Source organism: Euprymna scolopes, chromosome 21, assembly GCF_053919585.1.
Source record: "Euprymna scolopes isolate OS-2025 chromosome 21, ASM5391958v1, whole genome shotgun sequence".
NCBI classification, from domain to species: Eukaryota; Metazoa; Mollusca; class Cephalopoda; order Sepiida; family Sepiolidae; genus Euprymna; species Euprymna scolopes.
This window is the reverse complement of record NC_136502.1, coordinates 111,536,585-111,556,777: the sequence shown is the minus strand read 5'-3', so window position 1 is coordinate 111,556,777 and position 20,193 is coordinate 111,536,585. Positions and strand designations below refer to the sequence as shown.

The 20,193-nt window shown below is 35.7% G+C and overlaps 1 protein-coding gene across 1 annotated transcript in view; it reads left to right on the top strand.

The window, feature by feature from the left end:
* LOC145242973 (protocadherin beta-13-like) overlaps window positions 1–20,193 on the top strand; it is a 271,516-nt gene that overhangs the window by 217,906 nt on the left and 33,417 nt on the right. The window contains exon 3 of the mRNA XM_080106080.1: window positions 17,065–17,248. Within this exon, the coding sequence (XP_079962206.1) occupies window positions 17,065–17,248 (184 nt within the window). The remainder of the gene's footprint in view (window positions 1–17,064; window positions 17,249–20,193) is intronic.

Below are 20,193 nucleotides of genomic sequence, written 5' to 3'. Positions count from 1 at the left end.
TGCGTGTGAGTCATGTGATCAGGTTAGCTGAATCGAGGAGATTTGGTTGCGACTTGGACGAGAGCGGACGGCTTCGCTGTTGTCTCCTCCCCTTCGCTGGGGGGGGGGGACGAACGCTGACGTGGTAGAAATAAGACATAGAAGAAGAAAACACAGGCCAAATTCACTTTCCAATCTTCTGCGTTCAAACTGGAAGATGAATAAAAAAACTATAGAACCAATTTCTTGTCTTGGAGTGAAATAAATCTTCGTCCCCAAAAACAGGTATCAAGTCTCCCTCCCAGACGAGATGTTCCAGATTGACCAACAAAATGGCAGAAGGTATGTTCAAATGACATGTCACACACATATTCACACTTAACAGCATATGAACATATGTAATAGAAAGACCACTAGACGATCACACACACAACGACATTAACTCTGGTAAGATAATTAAACACTCAATCGTTTATAAATAGACACGTTTTAATATATCATCTCCATTCCAATTTCAACCAATACACAACAAACGCTCATTTTATGACACGACAACGTATACAACACAACTTGAAGGATTTTTTTTCTAATTCCCTTATTTCATTGTGGTTTTCTGTAAGAATGAGAATATCGTCAACGTATCTTATATAGAAGAAGGGATTTTATTATATTAAATATTATATTTTTTTTACATTACACATGTAAAACTTGCTGCATGTTGGCCCCACGTACTGAACCCATGGAAACACCATTGATTTATGTGTAAATATTTCCTTTATAGTTGTAAAATGGGAACACGGTTGTTCAGATTAATAGTAACTTTTAGAGGATTATAGGATTGATTTTGCGAAGGCATCACCACATTATCAAGGCCCAGAGGCCACTCAAGGATAAGGGTTAAAGAGTGTACAGTAGAAATTGGTCAATATAGTAATCATTAGTAATGAAAATTTGGTAAATTTAATAACTTATATGGAACGGCTCATCAAGAACTTATTTACTTTAGACTTGAACACAACCATATTGTAGTCAGCCGGAAAGCAGGAAAACGGAAGACAATTCCACAGGCGTGCAGTTCTAAGAAAGAAGCTTTGTTCATGGAATCTACGTTTAGGTTTAGGCACAGATAAAGAGTGGGGGAAATTATTGATAGTGTTTACAGCTAGACGAGTGTTTCTTGTGAAAGTTTGGTGAGGGGGGACCATAGATTGAAGCTCAGTCGAACAATTTCCATGAAAATAACGATACATCAGAGACAAACTCGCAACATCTCTTCTGTGAGATAGAGGTTGCAAGGAGGAGAAAAGGACATCTCCTACGAGGCTACGAAGTCTATTTTGAACTCTATCAAGGCAGGACAAGTCCTTTCTAGCAGCTCCTGCCCAGATGTGGCAACAGTATTCCATCCTTGGACGTACCTGGCTCTTATATAGATAGAGAATAGCATCAGCAGTGAGATATCTACTGGATCGATAGAAAGATCCCACCATTTTTCCAGCAGCCTTGGCAACAGATTTGATATATGTGTTCCATTTAAGATCAGGAGTAATGGTCAAGCCCAGAAGCTTGTCAAAACTTGAGGCCTCCTGAAGACGAGAGCCATTCATTTCAATTGATGACAAATGTGGATTAGAATGTTGATGATATATATATATATGTCAGGTCATGTCATATGCTACTGGTACCATGTAACCCAGTACTACCTGCCTCATGGTCGGGTCACCGGCGACTAAACTGGTTCCCCCACCAGACTTGTTTGGTGAGGAGGGCAGCTAGTCTCCCTGAAGGATTAAAAACAAGACCTTCCAAAGGACGAATGAACTCTTTTTCTGGGTCAACGGCCAACTAGCACCGCATATATTTGTGTGTGTGTGTATATGTGTATTGGGGTAGAGAGGGCTCGCGTAAGCCGTGTTGAAGGCAACCTTTCTAGGAGAAGCAAATCTCTGATTTAAAAAACCATCAAGCGGAAGACCAGTACCCGCATTAAGCTGGTCTGCAGTTTAATTTGTTGCTGGCTATCTTGCTCTTGCTTATTGCTGGATCTCAACATTTTGAACCGAGAGAGAGACTTAGCTGTCGTACAAAGCTTAGACTCTGTAACATCATATTTTTATAGATACTCCCTCAGACATTTTGGCTCCTGGATTTTAAATGTCTGAGGGAGTGGCACTCGTCTGACAAGACGTTGCAATCATCATATATATATGTCATCGACATACAGTCCTGTTTCGTTGTATCACAACTCATCAGTGCCGCTGGACAAGCACCTCTTCCAAGCTGAGGATTGAACCTAGAACCATCACGTTGATAATCAGCAGTTCTACCGATCGATCCACGGGAGCGGTGTTCGCAAATAACCTCGCCAAATGTCTATTTTAAACAAATATTCATCCACCACTTTTATAGTGCTCAAACTGCTTATTTATAAACAAACAGTGAGCCTTGCATTTTTCAACCAATTAAGTAGCGGGTGAGATTATTTACGACAGTGCTCTACCCAAAGAGAAAACGGAGGATTTGGCAGGTTAATGGCTTTCCTGTACAGCACTGAATACCAAAAGAGAAGACTGCCGCATTCACACGTCCTCATCTGGCAGGCCCCAGAGAACAAATTTCAACCAGAACAAATGGATCTTAGCATATCTGTAATTAGCAATCAAACTTTGCGAAAAATGATAAAATAAAAAAATTATTAATGAAAAAATTGCAAGTTTTACTTCAATAAGAAACAGAAGAGATTTATGATAGAAGGGGAGATAACTGCATGACGTCAGACCCTGACTTTCACGCAAAAATGATGGCACACATGGTGCACAGACATTGCGGACCGGTGGATTCAAGTTGACCATGTATAATTGACAACAAATGCTCCAAAAACTTATCTTAAAGAATTTCTTCAGCAAGGCCAGGACTTTTATTCCAGGTAAAGGCGAAGGAATCCAGAAGATGGCGGCCAGACTGATACAATAAGGATGAAGAAAAATGGTTGCTATGTTCATCAAGAAATCATAAACTAGTGGATTCTTCCCTACGACAGGATCCTTCTTCAGCAGTTCTTCGACACTCACATTAATGTCGAAATTTGTACCCGAGCATACAGCAAAGGCCTATGTGAAACGTGGGTATCTCTGCTAGTATTACAGAAAACATTTACTTTCACATTCAAGCGATTTGCCATTATTATTTTAAAATCTTACTTAATGCAGTTACCTCCTCCTTCATAAATCTATTCTGTTTCTCATTTAAGTAAAACCTGCAATTTTTTCGTTGATCATGTTCATATTTTATTTTTCGTAAATTTGGAATATGTTACTAATCTCGACATGGCAATTAAGTAGATAGCATTGATTATAGATGAAATTCAAGTTCATGAAAAAAAAAAAAATGGGAGAAAGGCGATTGAAAAAGATGGACGGATAAAACAGAGGCGGGAAACGAGGTGTAATAGAGAATTAAACAGAGAAAGAGAGAGGGTGAAAAGAGATAGAAAGAATGAGAGAAAGGAAGGGGGGGGTGAAAGAAAAGAATAAAGGTGAGAAAGAAAATGAATGCAAAGTAGAGAGAATGCAATAAAAAAAAAAGAGAGAATAAGATAACGAAAAGAAGAAAAGGAGAAAAAGAGAGAGGAGCGGGGGTGGGAGGGTAGCTACCAAAGAGTAGAGGGAGGAGGTGCTCTTTTTGTCTTTCATTGCATACTTACTACTGATGAAGTGGATAACGTTGGACGGTGAAGGCTTGGTGTCGTCCATGACCATCAGGGTTTCGCCAGAGACCAAAGTAGAAGAAAAGAAAATGGGACACGAGCGATGGGTTGACGGGGCGAGGGAGAAGAGCACCTTTTCCTCCCAGTTGTTGTCTTGGCCGTCGCACTGTTTATCAATCTCTACCCAGCAATGGACAATAACCGCGTGACATCCTACAATTAATACAAGCTTTTACGATGACATAAATTTGAAAATTGCTTCGGAGTTTGCATGGTAAAGTCTACTTCAAGTCCGAGTTCGGAGGCTGATTTTACTTTATTGTTCCTATCGGCAAATAGAAAGCGTTGAATCGGTACTTTATGTGTTCATGTGTGCCTATGTATGTATGTATATATGTATGTATGTATGTATGTGTGTATGTATGTATGTATGTGTGTATATGTGTTTATTCGTGTGTATCTGTGATTATATCGATGTATAGCTGTGTGACTTTTGAGAGATAATTAAATGTTTTCCGCTAAGTGGATGATACGTTGGTACTTGTCTGTCCCTATTTACTTGGCTCTCCACGAGGGCATGGTAAGACACAAGGTCGGTTTAAAATGAGTGGGTGTGTGTGGGGGGGGGAAGAAGAATCCAGCCCTCCCCTCTCCAAAATGGCAACTCTGCATTAGGACAAAATTTTTTTAAATGTTCAATGTAGAAAGATTTCTCTTTCACTGAGCGAGAGCAGAAATGATGACGCATGGTATCAGAACAGATACTACACTCTACCACCGAGATAAGTTCATAAACTGTTTCGATTTTGTACCTCTCTATCATTTTATGCACGTTCATGAATCGTTTATATATATATATATATATATATATAATTTAAAGGAGATTAGAATAATAGTCTAAAGAGCTGAGTGTATTTTAATGTAACAGTGAAATTACTAATTAAATTAAAATACAGGAAATAGAAAGTGCTCGTTGTAATTTAGATATATAATAAGCTCGATAGTTAAATGTCCTAGAGCTAATTCAATATTAAGTAATGTGATTTATAATTTAAAAATCAAATTTTAATTAAATTAAAAATCCGTTTCATAAGAAGGAACAACAACAAAATCAATTATCTGTACGATCGTTTCGGAAAACAATGCTTTTTATTGTGGTATACATCAAGTTATGTAGAATAATTATATATAGTTTTTTGGTAAGCAAGGTCTCCTCGTCAGCAAATTTTGGAGGGTTTTTATTGAATTTAAAAGACACCATAAATAAACTATTACTTTATTATTATTTATGGTGTCTTTTAAATTCAATAAAAACCCTCCAAAATTTGCTGATGAGGAGACCTTGCTTACCAAAAAACTATATATAATTATTCTACATAACTTGATGTATACCACAATAAAAAAGCATTGTTTTCCGAAACGATCGTACAGATAATTGATTTTGTTGTTGTTCCTTCTTATGAAACGGATTGTTAATTTAATTAAAATTTGATTTTTAAATTTTAAATTATAAATCACATTACTTATATATATATATATATATATATATATATATATATATATATATAAACAATAGATACCACCGCCATGTTTGCATGGGAAAATCTACAATGATGTAAGGGCTGCATATTGACCAACCGCATAATACGCGTGTATATAGATGTGTGTATATCCATATATATACACAAATAGTAGCGTTTGTGTATGTGTATGTACAACTCTCTTACAGCCCACACCACTGGACTGATCATAACCAAACCTGACATGATGTTTGTCTCCACCCTAGGAATAGTGCACTCCATTTTTCAAGGTCATATTTGGTGCAGCTCTTACAATATTCACTTACTGTGAGGCTGCCTGCAAAGTGGGTATTCGAGCGTACTGAAAAGTCCCGCACGAATGTGCATGTATTTTGCTAGTGTGTGTGTGTGTGTATATATATATATATATATATATATATATATATATGTATATGTAAAGAGAGAACAATCCATATACACGTGTTTAATCTTTTCAATGCTCGTCAGTGTGGCTGGATGCAACAAACCTGTCAACCTCCAGATTCAAATCCTGGACATTAGTTAATACCTATAATGTCAGTTCAACACCTTACTCTTTGAGCCAACTTGACTGTTACTGTAAATAGAAGAAACTGTTTATAAGGAACCATTGTATGCAGTTGCATATAGGAGTTTGCCCTCCCCCAAATTACAATATTTTGCAATAGAACAGAACAAACACCTATTAAGAATTGACCTAAGAAACTCGCAGAGCGAATTAGCATATGAAGGTTTTTGTTTTAAATCTATAACGGCCAACGACGTAGGGGAAAATTGACTAATATATATATATATATATATATATATATATATATATATATATATATATATATATATATATATATATATATACTTGGGATAATTTGCAGAGATGCTATCTAGGGAGTTGAGCAATACTATGTCTGTTTACATTACACTTGAACGGCTGTATGTCAGTATAGTCAGGGAAACAGGAACCCGGACAGGAATTCCAAAGTCAAGTAATTCGAGACAAGAAACTATGAGAGGAGAAAGCTTTCTGGCATCTAGGGATTTCTTCTATGTAGGGGTGGGATTTTTGCTGTTTGTCGGAGGTATTTACATCGAGGGGGTACAAGGGTTTGGAGTTCGCTGGACCACCTTCCATTAAAATACTTGTAAAACAGGCAAAGGGGGGTGCAATATTTCGTTGATAGGACAGAGGCTGAAGCCTACCTGACAGTGCGGGACCTATTATAGGTTGGCGACTCTCTTTTGAACCCATTCTAAGAGTGAGAGACTAGTAGCAAATGCACCAGCCCAAATGTGGCAACAGTACCCCATATATATATATATATATATATATATATATATATATATATATATATATATATATATATATATATATATACACGCGTGTCCTACATTTTATCCTTGCAAAGACATTACAATAATTTATTTAAATTTCATACAAATATATTGATTAGATTAAGGAAGACGGATAAAAATATTGTTCAATTTCAGGCTGTCTGTTCTGTATATTTTCAAATTGAAAAAAAAAAATGTTCTTAACAGTGAGACTACATAACCGTAAAAACATTAAAAAAAAAAAAAGAGGTTAGAATAATTGGTGGATACATGCGACATGTTTTCCCTCTTTCGAAATATTTTAGTATTTAGTTTAGTCTTTTTGTTTTAAATTTTTTCTATCACAATCGATCAAGTAACAGAATTTTAGATGCTAAAATGTTAATTCGTATTATTTGGATTATTCGTACTACTGTTCTCATATTGAGTGTTTTTTGCACAACGTTTGGCTCGATGTAACCTCCGACCTTCTTCATGTGTATCTGGTCGAACTCGGCCTTTTTTTTTTTTTTTTTTTTTCAAACCCTGTGGCATAGTGGATAAAGTACTTGATGACATTCAGTTGTAAATTATACCCTTCTGGAGGTCGAAGGTTCATTTCTCAGTGCAAACGACACTAGAATGCAATTGCAAATTCCTTAGAACTTCTACCCAGTCATGGCTGACGGAACGAGAGTATGCTACCCTCGTGGATAATTAATAATCATAATAATTAATAAAAATCATAAAATTAATGATAATAATAATTATAATATTAATGAAATAAGATATGTATAAGATACGTTTGAAGACCAAACAATAACGCAATATTATGAAAATAAACAAATATCTATTTGTTTGAAATTTGAAACTATTTGTTTATTTTTGAAATATTGTGTTGTGATTTGGTTTTCAAACCTATCTTATACGTATTTTGTTTTATTAAAATTCAACCAATGCTTCTATCATGGAACTCGCATCCCTGATATTAATAATAATAATTAATAATAATTAATAATAATCTCTACAATTATATAAAAAAATACTGTGTATGTGTGTGTGTGTGAGAATTCGTTCTCTATGGACTTGAAAACGGCTATGCCGATTTTTGGTAAATTTCACACAAAGTCTGATCCCCATCTGGCATCATTGAAATGGATGGCTCTCGTCTACAGGAGGCTCCATTTTTTGATAAGCTTCTGGCCTTGACCTTTACTCCTGACCTGAAATGGAACACGTACATCAAATCTGTTGCCAAGGTCGCTAGAAAAATGGTAGGATCCTTGTAACGCTCCAGAAGATATCTCAATGCTGATGCAATTCTCTATCTATATAAAAGCCAAGTACGTCTAAGGATGGAGTACTGTTGCCACATCTGGGCAGGAGCTCCTAAAAACAGTCTATCCTGCCTTGACAGAGTACAAAATAAACTTTGTAGCTTAGTGGGGGATGCACTTTTCTATTCCCTGCAACCTCTCTCCCACAGAAGAGACGTTGCGAGCCTGTCTTTGTTTTATCGTTATTTCCATGGCAAATGCTCAGAGATGCAACATTGTGGCGATGGGACAGGGGTTGGAGCTTAGTTGACAAAGTGGGACCTACTAGATTGAAGACTCTTTTTTGGACCCTATCCAAGAGGGAGCGAGACTAGTGGTAGATGCACTGCGAACCTACTGTTGATTTTGTAAAAGTATCTTTATATAATAGCTTAAATTTATTTTAAAAATAAAATGTCACATATCATGATGCAATTGCACATTAAACAGAAACATTCATTTTGAACGCGCCCTGTCATGTCAAAAAACGTATTGTTGATTTTATATGTCTGGCCTTTCGGCTTGGATGGTAGTAAAACTTTTCAAGTGCACTTGTGATGCTTAGGCTGTATAAGGTGTTAACTTAAGTCAAAATCGCCTGTTCTTTTTTCATTGGATTACTTTGATTATCAATTATCGATACTTATTGAAAACATTCCGACACAAAATCTATCTAAGAACACTACCAGGCCCATCAGGTACCTTCTTTCTTTTATTTTTTTATATAGAAGTCACCACTTATCAAGGCCCGGAAGCCACTCAGGGATAAGGGTTATTGCATGTACAGTAATCAATGGGATAGTATCGTAGTAATTAGTATTGGTGATTTGATAAAGTGTTTTACTTAAGGGGGTGGTTCATCAGGAATTTGTTTATGTTGGACTTGGAGACATCCAAGTTGTAGTCAGGTGGGAAACAGGCAGACAGAAGAGAGTTCCACTGCGTGCACTTCTAAGAAAGAAGCTTTGTTCATGGAATCTACATTTTGGTTTTGGCACAGATAAAGAATGGGCAACATTTTTGACAGTGGTTTCAGATAGACGAGTGTTTTTCGTGAAAGATTGGTGAGGGAGGACCAGAAATTCGAGCTCAGACGAGCACTTGCCATGGAAATAACGATAAAACAAAGACAGGCTCGCAACGTCTCTTCTGAGGGAGAGAGGTTGCAGGGAAGAGAAAAGGGCATCTTATTAATCTTTACTCGGCACGGTCCTGAAATAGTAGCTCCTTATGTCCAAATGGCGATATGCCTTGTTAGGAGCGAACGCGAGTTAAAAAAAAATCACTACTGGTTTACTATTATTAGACTTGACTGGTGTTCAGGAGAGCTCACTCTTTCTTTTGCTTCTGACTCAACTCCGCCGTCCTCCTTATATTCTAATTTGTCAAAATCAATTCATATCTTTGTGGTGACTTAATCCCAAAGTGATGCCTATGAACGCTAAAAAGCAAATGGCTCTAATTGCTTGCACTCCTTTCTTTCGATAACTCCAAAGTATTTTTAGCCAATAGAAATCTTTCCCAATCACAAAAAGTAACACCTATACGCGAATATAGTAAGCCAGTGCGAACTTAAAATTTCCTATAAGACCTGGGCAAGAAAATCGGTTGGGGAGAGATTCCACGAACTGACTAAATGAAAGAAGCTCAAGGTCTACAACACTCCATCTTGGCCTTTGGTCAGCATGGCAAAGTGAAAGGACACAGTGACTCACATATCAACATAACTCACGCACATATATGTATGCACTAACAAGAGCAAAGGTAAACATATACACAATGCCACGCTGCCAAATACTCACATATTAACACAATGAACATTTTGACTTGTAACGTGTTGTACTATGAACTTTATATTCTTACGTCATATAAAAATGTTTTCCTATAAAATTTCGTATTTTTATATTTTCATTTACAGAACTGTCTGTTTTAGGTAGCACTTGCTATCTGGTGACCCTTCTATTATTTCAATGTTTTATTTTATTATGCATGCATGTCATTATACAGGGTAACCCCAAAAAACAAAAGCTAAATGGAGGCCATCTAGAACATATGCTGTAGAACGGAGGAAAAAAGGCCAAAGACCCTAGTGTTTTGATGTGATGTTTTGAATATAATAAACTAGTTATGACCAAAGTTTCATTTCATTCGAACAAACTAAGAAACGGGGGCCTAATTAGAGTTGGGGCCAGTTTTTTTGGGTCACCCTATATATATATATATATATATATATATATAGGGTGACCCCCAAAAAACAGGCCCCAACATAAATAACTTAAAACATAAAAACTTTTTTCCAAAATCACTGTATTCGACATTAAATAACTCTAAAAGGGTTAATATGCCGTAAAACAAAACAAGCAAACCAAACACTACGAATAAATATTTGAAGATAGAAAGAACTTGAAGCACAAAACATTTTCATAAAATTACTCGATTCAGCATTAAAAAAGCGGAAAAGAGTTGATATGCCGTAACTCAAAACAATCAAATCAAACACTTTGGATAAATATTGAAGATATAAAATCTTGAATCATATTTTTTTTTGGGGGGGGGGGGAGCATTACTGGATTCAGCATTAAATAACCTGAAAAGAATTGATGTGTCGTAAAGGATAACAACCAAACCCCATGAATAAATATTTGAAGGTTATAAAGAACTTGACGCATAAAAACTTTTTCATAAAATTACTGGATTCGGCATTAAATAAGCTGAAAAGGGTTGATATGCCGTAAAATCAAACCAACTAAACCGCTCTTAAAGATTGCTCCCTCTCCTTTCTTCACTCATTCCCTCATTAAATTTAAACACGCACGCGCGCGCACAGGTAGGTGCAGCAGTACGTCTAACAACACATTTGGCATAAGAGGACATCTCTTAATGAATTACTGGCGTGTATTATGAATGTCTGTGTATATTATGAACCGGCAAAAGGCGAGGGCTTGAAGTGAGGTTGGGGTTAAGAATCGAATTTAATAAATTTTGCAACAATTTCTATAGGTTCGTGCTCAATGATTGCTAATCAGTTCGCAAATCAGACCTCCTCGTCTGCCTGCAAGTCTGGCAAAGAACACAGTAAATCATATTAGATCATATTTGGCACATTTCTTCTGAGATTATTATTGTACCTGGGAACTTTAATACCGGTCGGCGAGAAGATGACACACATTCTTGTACTTATATTTCTATATCCATCTATTATATGACCTGTTTGTTTGTTTGTCTGCCCGTATTTTTATTTTATTTTTTTTTTTCAATGGAGGTATGTCTGTCCATATTATGAATTTTTTTTTTTTTCACGGGAGATATCTTCGTTCATATTTTGAATTTTTTTTTCAAGGGAGATAACTACATGAAATCTTCCAGTGTCAACTGGTGCTGATGTTGTAGAGAACGGATACATTTTGATTTAAATAATTTATTTTGACAAGAAAAATGTTCACAAAACAAAATTAGGCATATGGGCAATCAAAAAGTGGTCGTCCTTGTCACTGTATCTTTGTTGTCTAAGCTAATCCTAGCTAGAGTTTTCAATCACCATAATATGATATTCACACAATGGGGTCCTCCTACTCCAAGTTGTTTTTTTTTCTTTTTATATATATATATATATATATATATATATATATATATATATATATATAATTTGTGAAAAGAATAAAATTACGAGCAATTTACACAACGCTCCCAATCTCCCTATTCAAATATATTTGGATCTTAGGCAAAAGTACCAAGAGCCATTGTGAGTAGGAATTGTTAAATGAATGTAAAAAAGCATATAGTTTGTTTTTTTATAGACATAATTTTATTTTTAATTTAATCTTGCTAATAATATTGTGGGGTCATTTATAAAAATATGTTTTAATTTTAAATTATTCATACTAATACTCTTGTAAGGTCCACATTCGCATTTAACATGAAAAAGAAATATGTTTTACTTTTAATTTATTCATATTAATAAGACTACTAGTTCTGCCTAGAGCGGCTATCTGTGTACGGGTATAAACCTAATAGTCAGATACTGCATAAAGCTGATTATATATATATATATATATATATATATATATATATATATATATATATATATATATATATATATATATAACTGGCAAAGTTATAGCTCATTGAGTTAGAATGAGTGTCATGCCAAATTGTTGGTTCAATAGGCTTAAATTTGTGCTCAATACTAATCCCTAATTATGCAACGAATGGAAACCATAATACTTAGTTCACTGCACTTTATCATAGCAAAGTTCCATATAAAATTGCAGCCAAGTTATCACAGTTTCTGAGAACACTTCTAGTGTTATATAACAGTGTATATAACGGGCCGGTTCGTCTACATGTAGTTGTGTGTGTCGTCTATATAACGCGCGTATATAAATATATGTACATGTCTGTATAAATATGTTTACATACCTGTTCATCGTGGCTCGTATCATCTAAGTGTGTGTGTGTGTGTTCATCAAGCAGGTGCGTATGTGTGTTTACACATGAAATCAGACCATTCACAACCGGACAATGAAACACTTGAGAGACAGTTGTTTAACGGGACAAATATCTTTGTCTGCTTGGCACCAGACAAAGGAGGAACATACCTTCTACACAGTCAGAACACATCAGATAAAAAGACACATACCTTACGAGTCGCAACTGTTTGACGTATAATTCTTTCATGTTGCATGCTTCTTAAATTCTTCCCTCTGAAAGGAAAAAACACCAAGACACGAATTATATTTCGCAGGGTGGATCCCCTTCACAGTCTGCAATGCTTTATCTCTAGAGTCTTACACTGTCTTTAATTAGCCAGTCGAAATACTTCTATAACTCATCTGACAACTCGCAAACCACCTAACTGGTATGTTCTGCGTAATATATGAAAATCCTCTATTTATTTATTCCGTCTCTGACGTCACATAACGAGGTCAGTCCTGAACCGAGATAATTGTTTTGATAATTAATTTCGATTTGTTTATGTTTCTAAAATTCCTAAATCTTTCATTATCTATATATATAAAGCTGAATGTGTGTGTGTGTGTGTGTCTGGTCATGGATAGGCTCCTATATGGTTGACTATTTTAAAAAACTGATTACATATAATGATAGAAGATGTATCGAGGCACAGTGGTGGTTCATTAAAATTGTGGGGTCTGTGTATGCGCCTAGTCCACAAAGTATGGAAATAAAAATTTAAAAATTAAAAAAAACGTTTACAAGTTTTTTTGATATAGATGTACATAAGAATACTTTGATAAGTATGTTTTAACTTAAATAGGGATGGTATAATAAAATTTTGGTGTCTGCGTTCGCGCCTGGCCTCGATAGAATGGAAATAGGCACAAACTTTAATAAAGACTTTTCATATCTATCTGCGTAAGTATACTTTGATAATTATGTTTCAGTTTGAAGAAATATGATATAATAAAATTATGGGGTGTTCGTTTGCACCTGACATCCATAGAATGGAAATATGTCACAAAGTTTAACAAGGTATTTTAATATAGATCCACAGAATATTGTGATAAGTGTTTCAGTGTGAACAGGTATGGTATAATAAATTATGGGGTTTATCTATTTTATTTTTACTTTCATCATATTTTGCTTTGGTTTTGATACCTCAAAATTCGAAGCTATCTCTTTACAACCCTTTCTTTTCATAACCTATCATACTTTCAAAAATCAGAGTCCATTTTTTGTAGGCTGTTTTTGAACCCAGTCAACGACGGGTAATTTTGCTAGTAAATATCTAACTGTAAATATGTCCCTCCATACATTTTTTTGTTGCTATTGAAACATTTTTCTTACTACATTCCTTTTTGTTATCGAAACATTTTATATGAAATAAACATTGACAATTGCAACCACTTTCGCTTCAATTACGTCATCCAGCATTTTCTAGGACATCAATATTCAACACTAGAGTAAATGTGGTATTGTGGTGACTCCCTAGCTATGAATTAGACAGATAACATAATATTTCGTTGGCTGCACCTTATCATAAAGGTCCATATAAAATCAAATCGATCCAGTCGTCTCCGTGAAAAAGTGGGACAGACAAACAGTCCAAGAGAAATATAATATAAACAATTGTTTTATAGAAAACGTTTCAGACAAAGCATGAAGCCACTTAATGTAAGGGGCTATCAAGAATGAAAGATTATTATTACAACTAGGAATGCTTATTGACCTTGTTCTTGAAAAGAGCAAAGGTTATACGTAGATGGAAATCAGTCAGCAAGGAGAGAGTTCCACTAAATTCCACTTCTTGGAAAGAAGCTACTGGAATAGGAAGCTCTATTAAAACAGCAAATTGATGAAGATCACTAGATTAACGAGTCAAACAAGCTGATACAAAGGAAGCAGGGAACTTCTCAGACAATTCTAAAGAACATATTTCATAATATCATTCATAAAAAAGACTGAGATTAGCAACATTACGTCTGTGAGAGAGAGAGGTTGCAGAGAAGAAGAAAGGATCGGGTGGGGTTCAATCAAATTACAGATATGTTTCTGCACTAAATATGGCAATAATATTACATACGTGATCTGATAGAAGATTTGAAAAGATAGAAAATAGTCACAGCTGTGAGAAAGTGTTTAGAGCGATAAGTGTTTAGAGCAGGGTTTATAACCCTTACTGTGCTCATGCACCTCTTTCACCAGTTGTAAGAAAGCCAATCTTGGAGAAGACGAGAAATGCAGGCAGATGACTGCCTCAAAAAGTGCTCTGCTTTGCTATTTCAAATGCTACGACATATGTTTTTTTTTGTATGTCCAGCTAAAATTTAAAAAATTATAAAACAAACGTACACAAAGTTTGTATTTTCTTGATTGGCGTTACTCCGGATTAATAATATCGTAAATCAGCGATTCTGTATCTTGCTTGACCCTTTCACCAGTTGTAAGAAGGCCATTCATCCTCATTTCTCATCCTTGCAAAGATCGCTTATCTCAAAAAGTGCACAGCTTTGCTATTTCAAGTGCTACAACATACGAAGCTTCAGTAACTTTTTGGTTTTCTTCTTTAAAATCTTCTGTTGAAAACAGTTTCATCTTTTTGAGAGCATTCCCACGGTGTTCAAAAAAAAAAAAAATTTTTTTTGTTATTGTCTTTGAGATGAGGTTGAATATTTTGCAAATGTTGCTTCATTTTTGCTGGTTTCATAGAATCATTTGTCAAAACTTTAGTACAAATAACACACTGAGGCCTCTCTTTTCTATTTATGAAGACGGATGTGAATCCCTCTTCAATACATGAATGATCGGATTTTCTTTTTTTTTTTTTTTTGATACTCCTGATCAGCTCCGAATTCTGTAAATATAAACAAGAAAATGTTAAAACTATAAATGGGTTAAAAATTCACCCCTGGGTGAATCAAAGAAGGTTATTAATTGTAAACTAGCAGAAAATGTGAAACGCTCTGTGGTCAGTAGTCAATCAGAAAAGTCACCGCAAATAAATATTCTCTATGAAAAAACTAACAAGGATTGTTATGGACTCTATAACATGAATAGCGCGATTAGTGCAGAATGTTGTTAAATGTGATGGAGGTCAAAAGGTTAAGACTCATCAAACCCAGCGACAAGGCTATGATGTGCTGTGAACGCATTGGCTGCAGGTGTATCCGGTGGGAGACCAACCATAAAACACTGCATCCCCCAATGGAGAGAACACACGTGTTTAGAAAGTTCGAGTTCAGTTCGAGTTTGAGAGTCCACAGTCGGAAGTTATTGTGCGAAAATAAGAGACTTCTCGTGGAGGTGACGAGAGGTAGCAATGTATGGTAGATGAATCGATAGCGAAATTCCCACCCTTCTTCTAAGGATAAGTAGATAACAAGGGTGTGATTTGGACCGTGAATCGAATAAAGTTCCAATTGTCCAGAGAAATGAAACTTGCGTCTGTTGTTATGAGCTTTTTTTCCAGGGTAGCCGACATGGTCAAGAGATGCGGAGACAAGATATAAAGGTACATTCTGTTTCGTTCTTATAAACTCCCCAAAAGGGCTGATGTAGCGTTAATATGAACATTGACTCAATATAAGCAGACATCTCTCCCCCCCCACAACGGAACAGAATGTAAAATGGCTAAAAATTCAAACTCTAAGAAACAAAAGCGCATAGAAAAGTTCAATTATTCTAAAATGCTAAAATAAAAACCTCAGTTTTCAAAAGCCAGTGAAACTGAAGACGATGAAAGAATAGATGTGAATGCCAAACGGAAACACTTCGGGCAAGGACAACATGGGGAAGGGAGTTCTGATGAAGAAAGGCGTGAGATAAATTAAGTAAAGCTCAGAGACATGTTTGTTTAGGAATACATTTCTGAAAGCCGTCCAACACATGCCCGTAATCATTATGATGATGATCATCATAAACGCCAATTCTCTAATCTCTTTATTGGTTATTCACAGAAAACAATGTAAAAATGACTAAAAAGAATGTCTTTCGTTTTCAAACCCCATAAAAAAATCACAAAGAAAACTTCAATGATCCTCAAGACAAAATAAAGACCTGGCCAGAGATAGGTTAGCGTAGAAGTCAATTTCTTAAAGTCGTCCAACGCATGTCAGTATGTAAACGATTATAAACATGATTCTATAATCTATACCGATATCCAGTAGGCCAGTGATGCCCTACCAGAAAAAAAAAAGACAAGGATGAAGAAAGATCATAAGATGAAGAAGAAGAAAAAGAGAAGATTGCGGGAGTGATGGACATTGATCTAAAAGAGTGATGATAGAGAGAGGGGTGTGATATGGACGATTAAAGAGGGGGAGGGGGGTGATATGGACGGATAAAGATGGTTAGGAAGAAAGAGAGGGGGTGATATGGACGATAAAGGAGAGAGAGAGAAGAGGTGGTATAGACGGATAAAGAGGGAGAGAGAGAGAGAGAGAATAGGGTACTATGGACGGATAAAGAGAGAGAGGGGAGGGGAGTGATATGGACGGATAAAAAGGAAGAGAGAGAGAGAGAGGAGATGATAGGACGGATAAAGAGGGTTGCTAATTCGACACGAAGAAGAAAGGAATGTCATGCGTGTATCGATTTGAATATTTTAAAGAATTTATGATTTTATGCAATTTGGTGCACTTTGTTCAATGCGGTACACGATTTGATATGATTCGATTATGTTTTGGGTGTATTATTTTAAATTTAAACTTTTTTGTTTTTTTGTTTTGGTTTTTCCTTTCAGGAAATAGGAGGAAACCGGAAAGGCACAGGAAGAAGACAAGGAGGAGGAGGGAAAGGAAAAGGAGGAGGAGTAGGAGCAGCAAGAGAAGAAGAAATCGAACAAAGACAATTTATGATTCCGAAACGTCGAGGCGGCATCGAAGACGATGATGACGAAGACTGGAGTGAAACAGAGGGGGTGTCAGGTTGGTTTGCTTTTAGGCATGGCTTAATAATTAAGGGTCAGGACAACCTCTGAGAGGTTCAGTTTCTGCCTTCTTTTATCTTATTGCTCTTTAGTTGTAAGTGTTCAGAATAGGTTTCCTCCCTTGACATGACTTTTAGACTAAAACAAAGTGAATGACTGTATACAATACTCTCCAACCCTCTAGAAATGGACCAGGGGCCGTAGTGATGAGACAGGGATCAGAGCTCTGTAGATTGCAAACCCTATTACATTAAAACCTTTATTTATGAAATACTTTCCTTTAATTTCCCCTTAAATTGTATGCCTTCTGGACCAGGGGCTGGAGCTGAGTAGATAATGAGTCTAGAAACTTTATTTTTGTAATAGTGATTAGAGCATAAGAGTATGGTGGCTTTATAGAGATACAAGCTGGACACCCGTAGTTGCCCGGTCGTACAATACACTTAAAAATGATCATTTAATTTATGAAGATTGCATATGTATTATTATAGGATCAACCCTCTATTGATTAATATATTTTCAAGGAATAATTTATCACACACACACACACACACACACACACACACACACACACACACACACACACACACACACACACACACACACACACAAAATAAATAAATAAATAAAAAATAATAATGACAATGTCGTTCATCAAATTCTGACTGTGTTTGTTTACAATATCACGTCAGCTGATATTTAGGCTTGACGATGAATGCCCTGGAAAAGTTACTTCTGATTAATGTTGAGCTTTAAAATATGCAAACAAAGAAATGATTTGTGGCGATTTTAAATGGTATCTCTTCTTTTATTGTAAATTGAAGTCATTAATGAGGAAAAAAAAAGTAAAATTAAATGGCAAAATACACACAGGCTTGATCATACAATTTGTAATTGAATGCTCTACCACTGAGCTATATCCCCAGATGACAAATCTGGTTTTATTTTTAAGAAGAAATGATTTGCTGAGATTTTATTATTTCCCTTAGCCGGTGTAACATAAAATATTCTCCTCATAAATTTTTTTTTTTTGTATCTATAAGAGAGAAAAGACGATTTTTAAAATCGGATTTTTTTAATTTCCGATTATCAGGTGTTTTGTACAGAAATAGACATTAATTATATTTGTGTGAAATTTGCAAAAGATAGTCGTTCCAGAACCCATGAGCAAGGAACTCACATACACACACAAAGTGACTTTATTTAAGACTGCAGGTAAGATACTAAAAGGTGTTAGAGGTTTTCTAGCCTGATAGAGGGAGGCCACCTCCTTTGCAGCAGACTTGTCAGTATCTTCTCTATATTCCAATTATGGTTATATATCTGCGAATTGATGTATAGTATGCATAAATTCATATTATAATATGCAAGCATATATGCACACACATTTATTTATTATGTGTATATTTATAGGGAGACCCAACGTTGTCTAGGGTTGAATGAGGATCAACAAATGTTCCACCCTCCCATACTTTTGTCAATCGAAATCGGTGAAATTAACTATTTTTAAATCAAATCGATTGATTGCCTGCTCTACTTAGCCCCCCCCCAGTATATTGGGAGAAAGCTTCACATGACTTAGTCCACAATGCATTGTTGTCTACATTGCACTGTAGAGAATCTACCGTTGATTATATAAAATTATCTGTAAATAATGGCTTCACTTAAAGTTTAAAATGCAAAAGTCAAGTATCATGGTTCAACTGTGCTCTAAGCAGAAACATTCATTTCGAACGTGCCTCTGTCTTATAAAAGAACCAACAGTTGATTTTATGAAGTTATTTTTACATAATCACTTGAATTACAGTTAAATGTACAAAAGTCAAGTATTATGATTCGATTGTGCTTTATCAAGAAACATTCTTTTCGAACGTGTCCCTATCTTATAACAGAATCTACAGTTGATTTTATAGGCTTGGCCTTCCTGTTTGTGCGGTGATAAAACTTCTCAAATGCACTTGTGATGTTAGGTTGTATAAAAGTGTAACCTTAATCAAAATCGACTTTTTTTAAGGCCACTCGAGGATAAGGGTTAAAGAGTGTACAGTAGTCAATGGGACAATATCATAGTAATCGTTAGTAGTGTAAATTTGGTAAATTGGATTACTTAAGCTCATCAAGAACTTGTTTACGTTGGACTTGAAGACAAGCATATTGTAATCAAACTGGAAAGCAGGAAAACGGAAGACAATTCCATACGCGTGCAGTTCTAAGAAAGAAACTTTGTTCATGGAATCTACGTTTAGGTTTAAGCATAGATAAAGAGTGGGGGAAATTATTGATAGTGGTTTCAGCTAGACGAGTGTTTCTTGTGAAAGTTTGGAGAGGGGGGATCAGACGAGCACTTGCCATGAAAATAACGATAAAGCTGAGATGGACTCGCAACGTCTCTTCTGTGAGAAAAGGGTTGCTAGGAAGAGAAAAGGGCATCTTCGACTAGATTGCGAAGTCTATTTTGAACTCTGTCAAGGCAGGATAAAGTATTTCTAGCAGTTCCTGCCCAGATGTGACAACAATACTCAATCCTTGGAAGTACCTGGTTCTTATATAGGTAGAAAGTTGCATCAGAAGTGAGATACCTACTAGATCGAAAGAAGGATCCCACAAATTTTCCAGCAACCTTGGCAATGGATTCCTTTTTTAATCGATTTTTTATTCTCGATTTTCAATATTCATCAAAGGCATTTTTATACAAAACCTACGTAACAACAACCCTAGACACATCAAGTAACTTTGTATAAAATTAAAAAAAAAAAAATTGGCCCAGCTAGTTCCGAGTCCATAGGGAACGACCTCACAGCGCCTTCCTGTGCTGGTGCACATACAAGATTCCTATTATATAATAGTAAAGATAGAGAATATATGCAAAGAAAATCTCAGTTAATATAATAAAATGTAATATATATATAAGTTTAATGGTTAAAGTCAAATTCTGAAAATTAA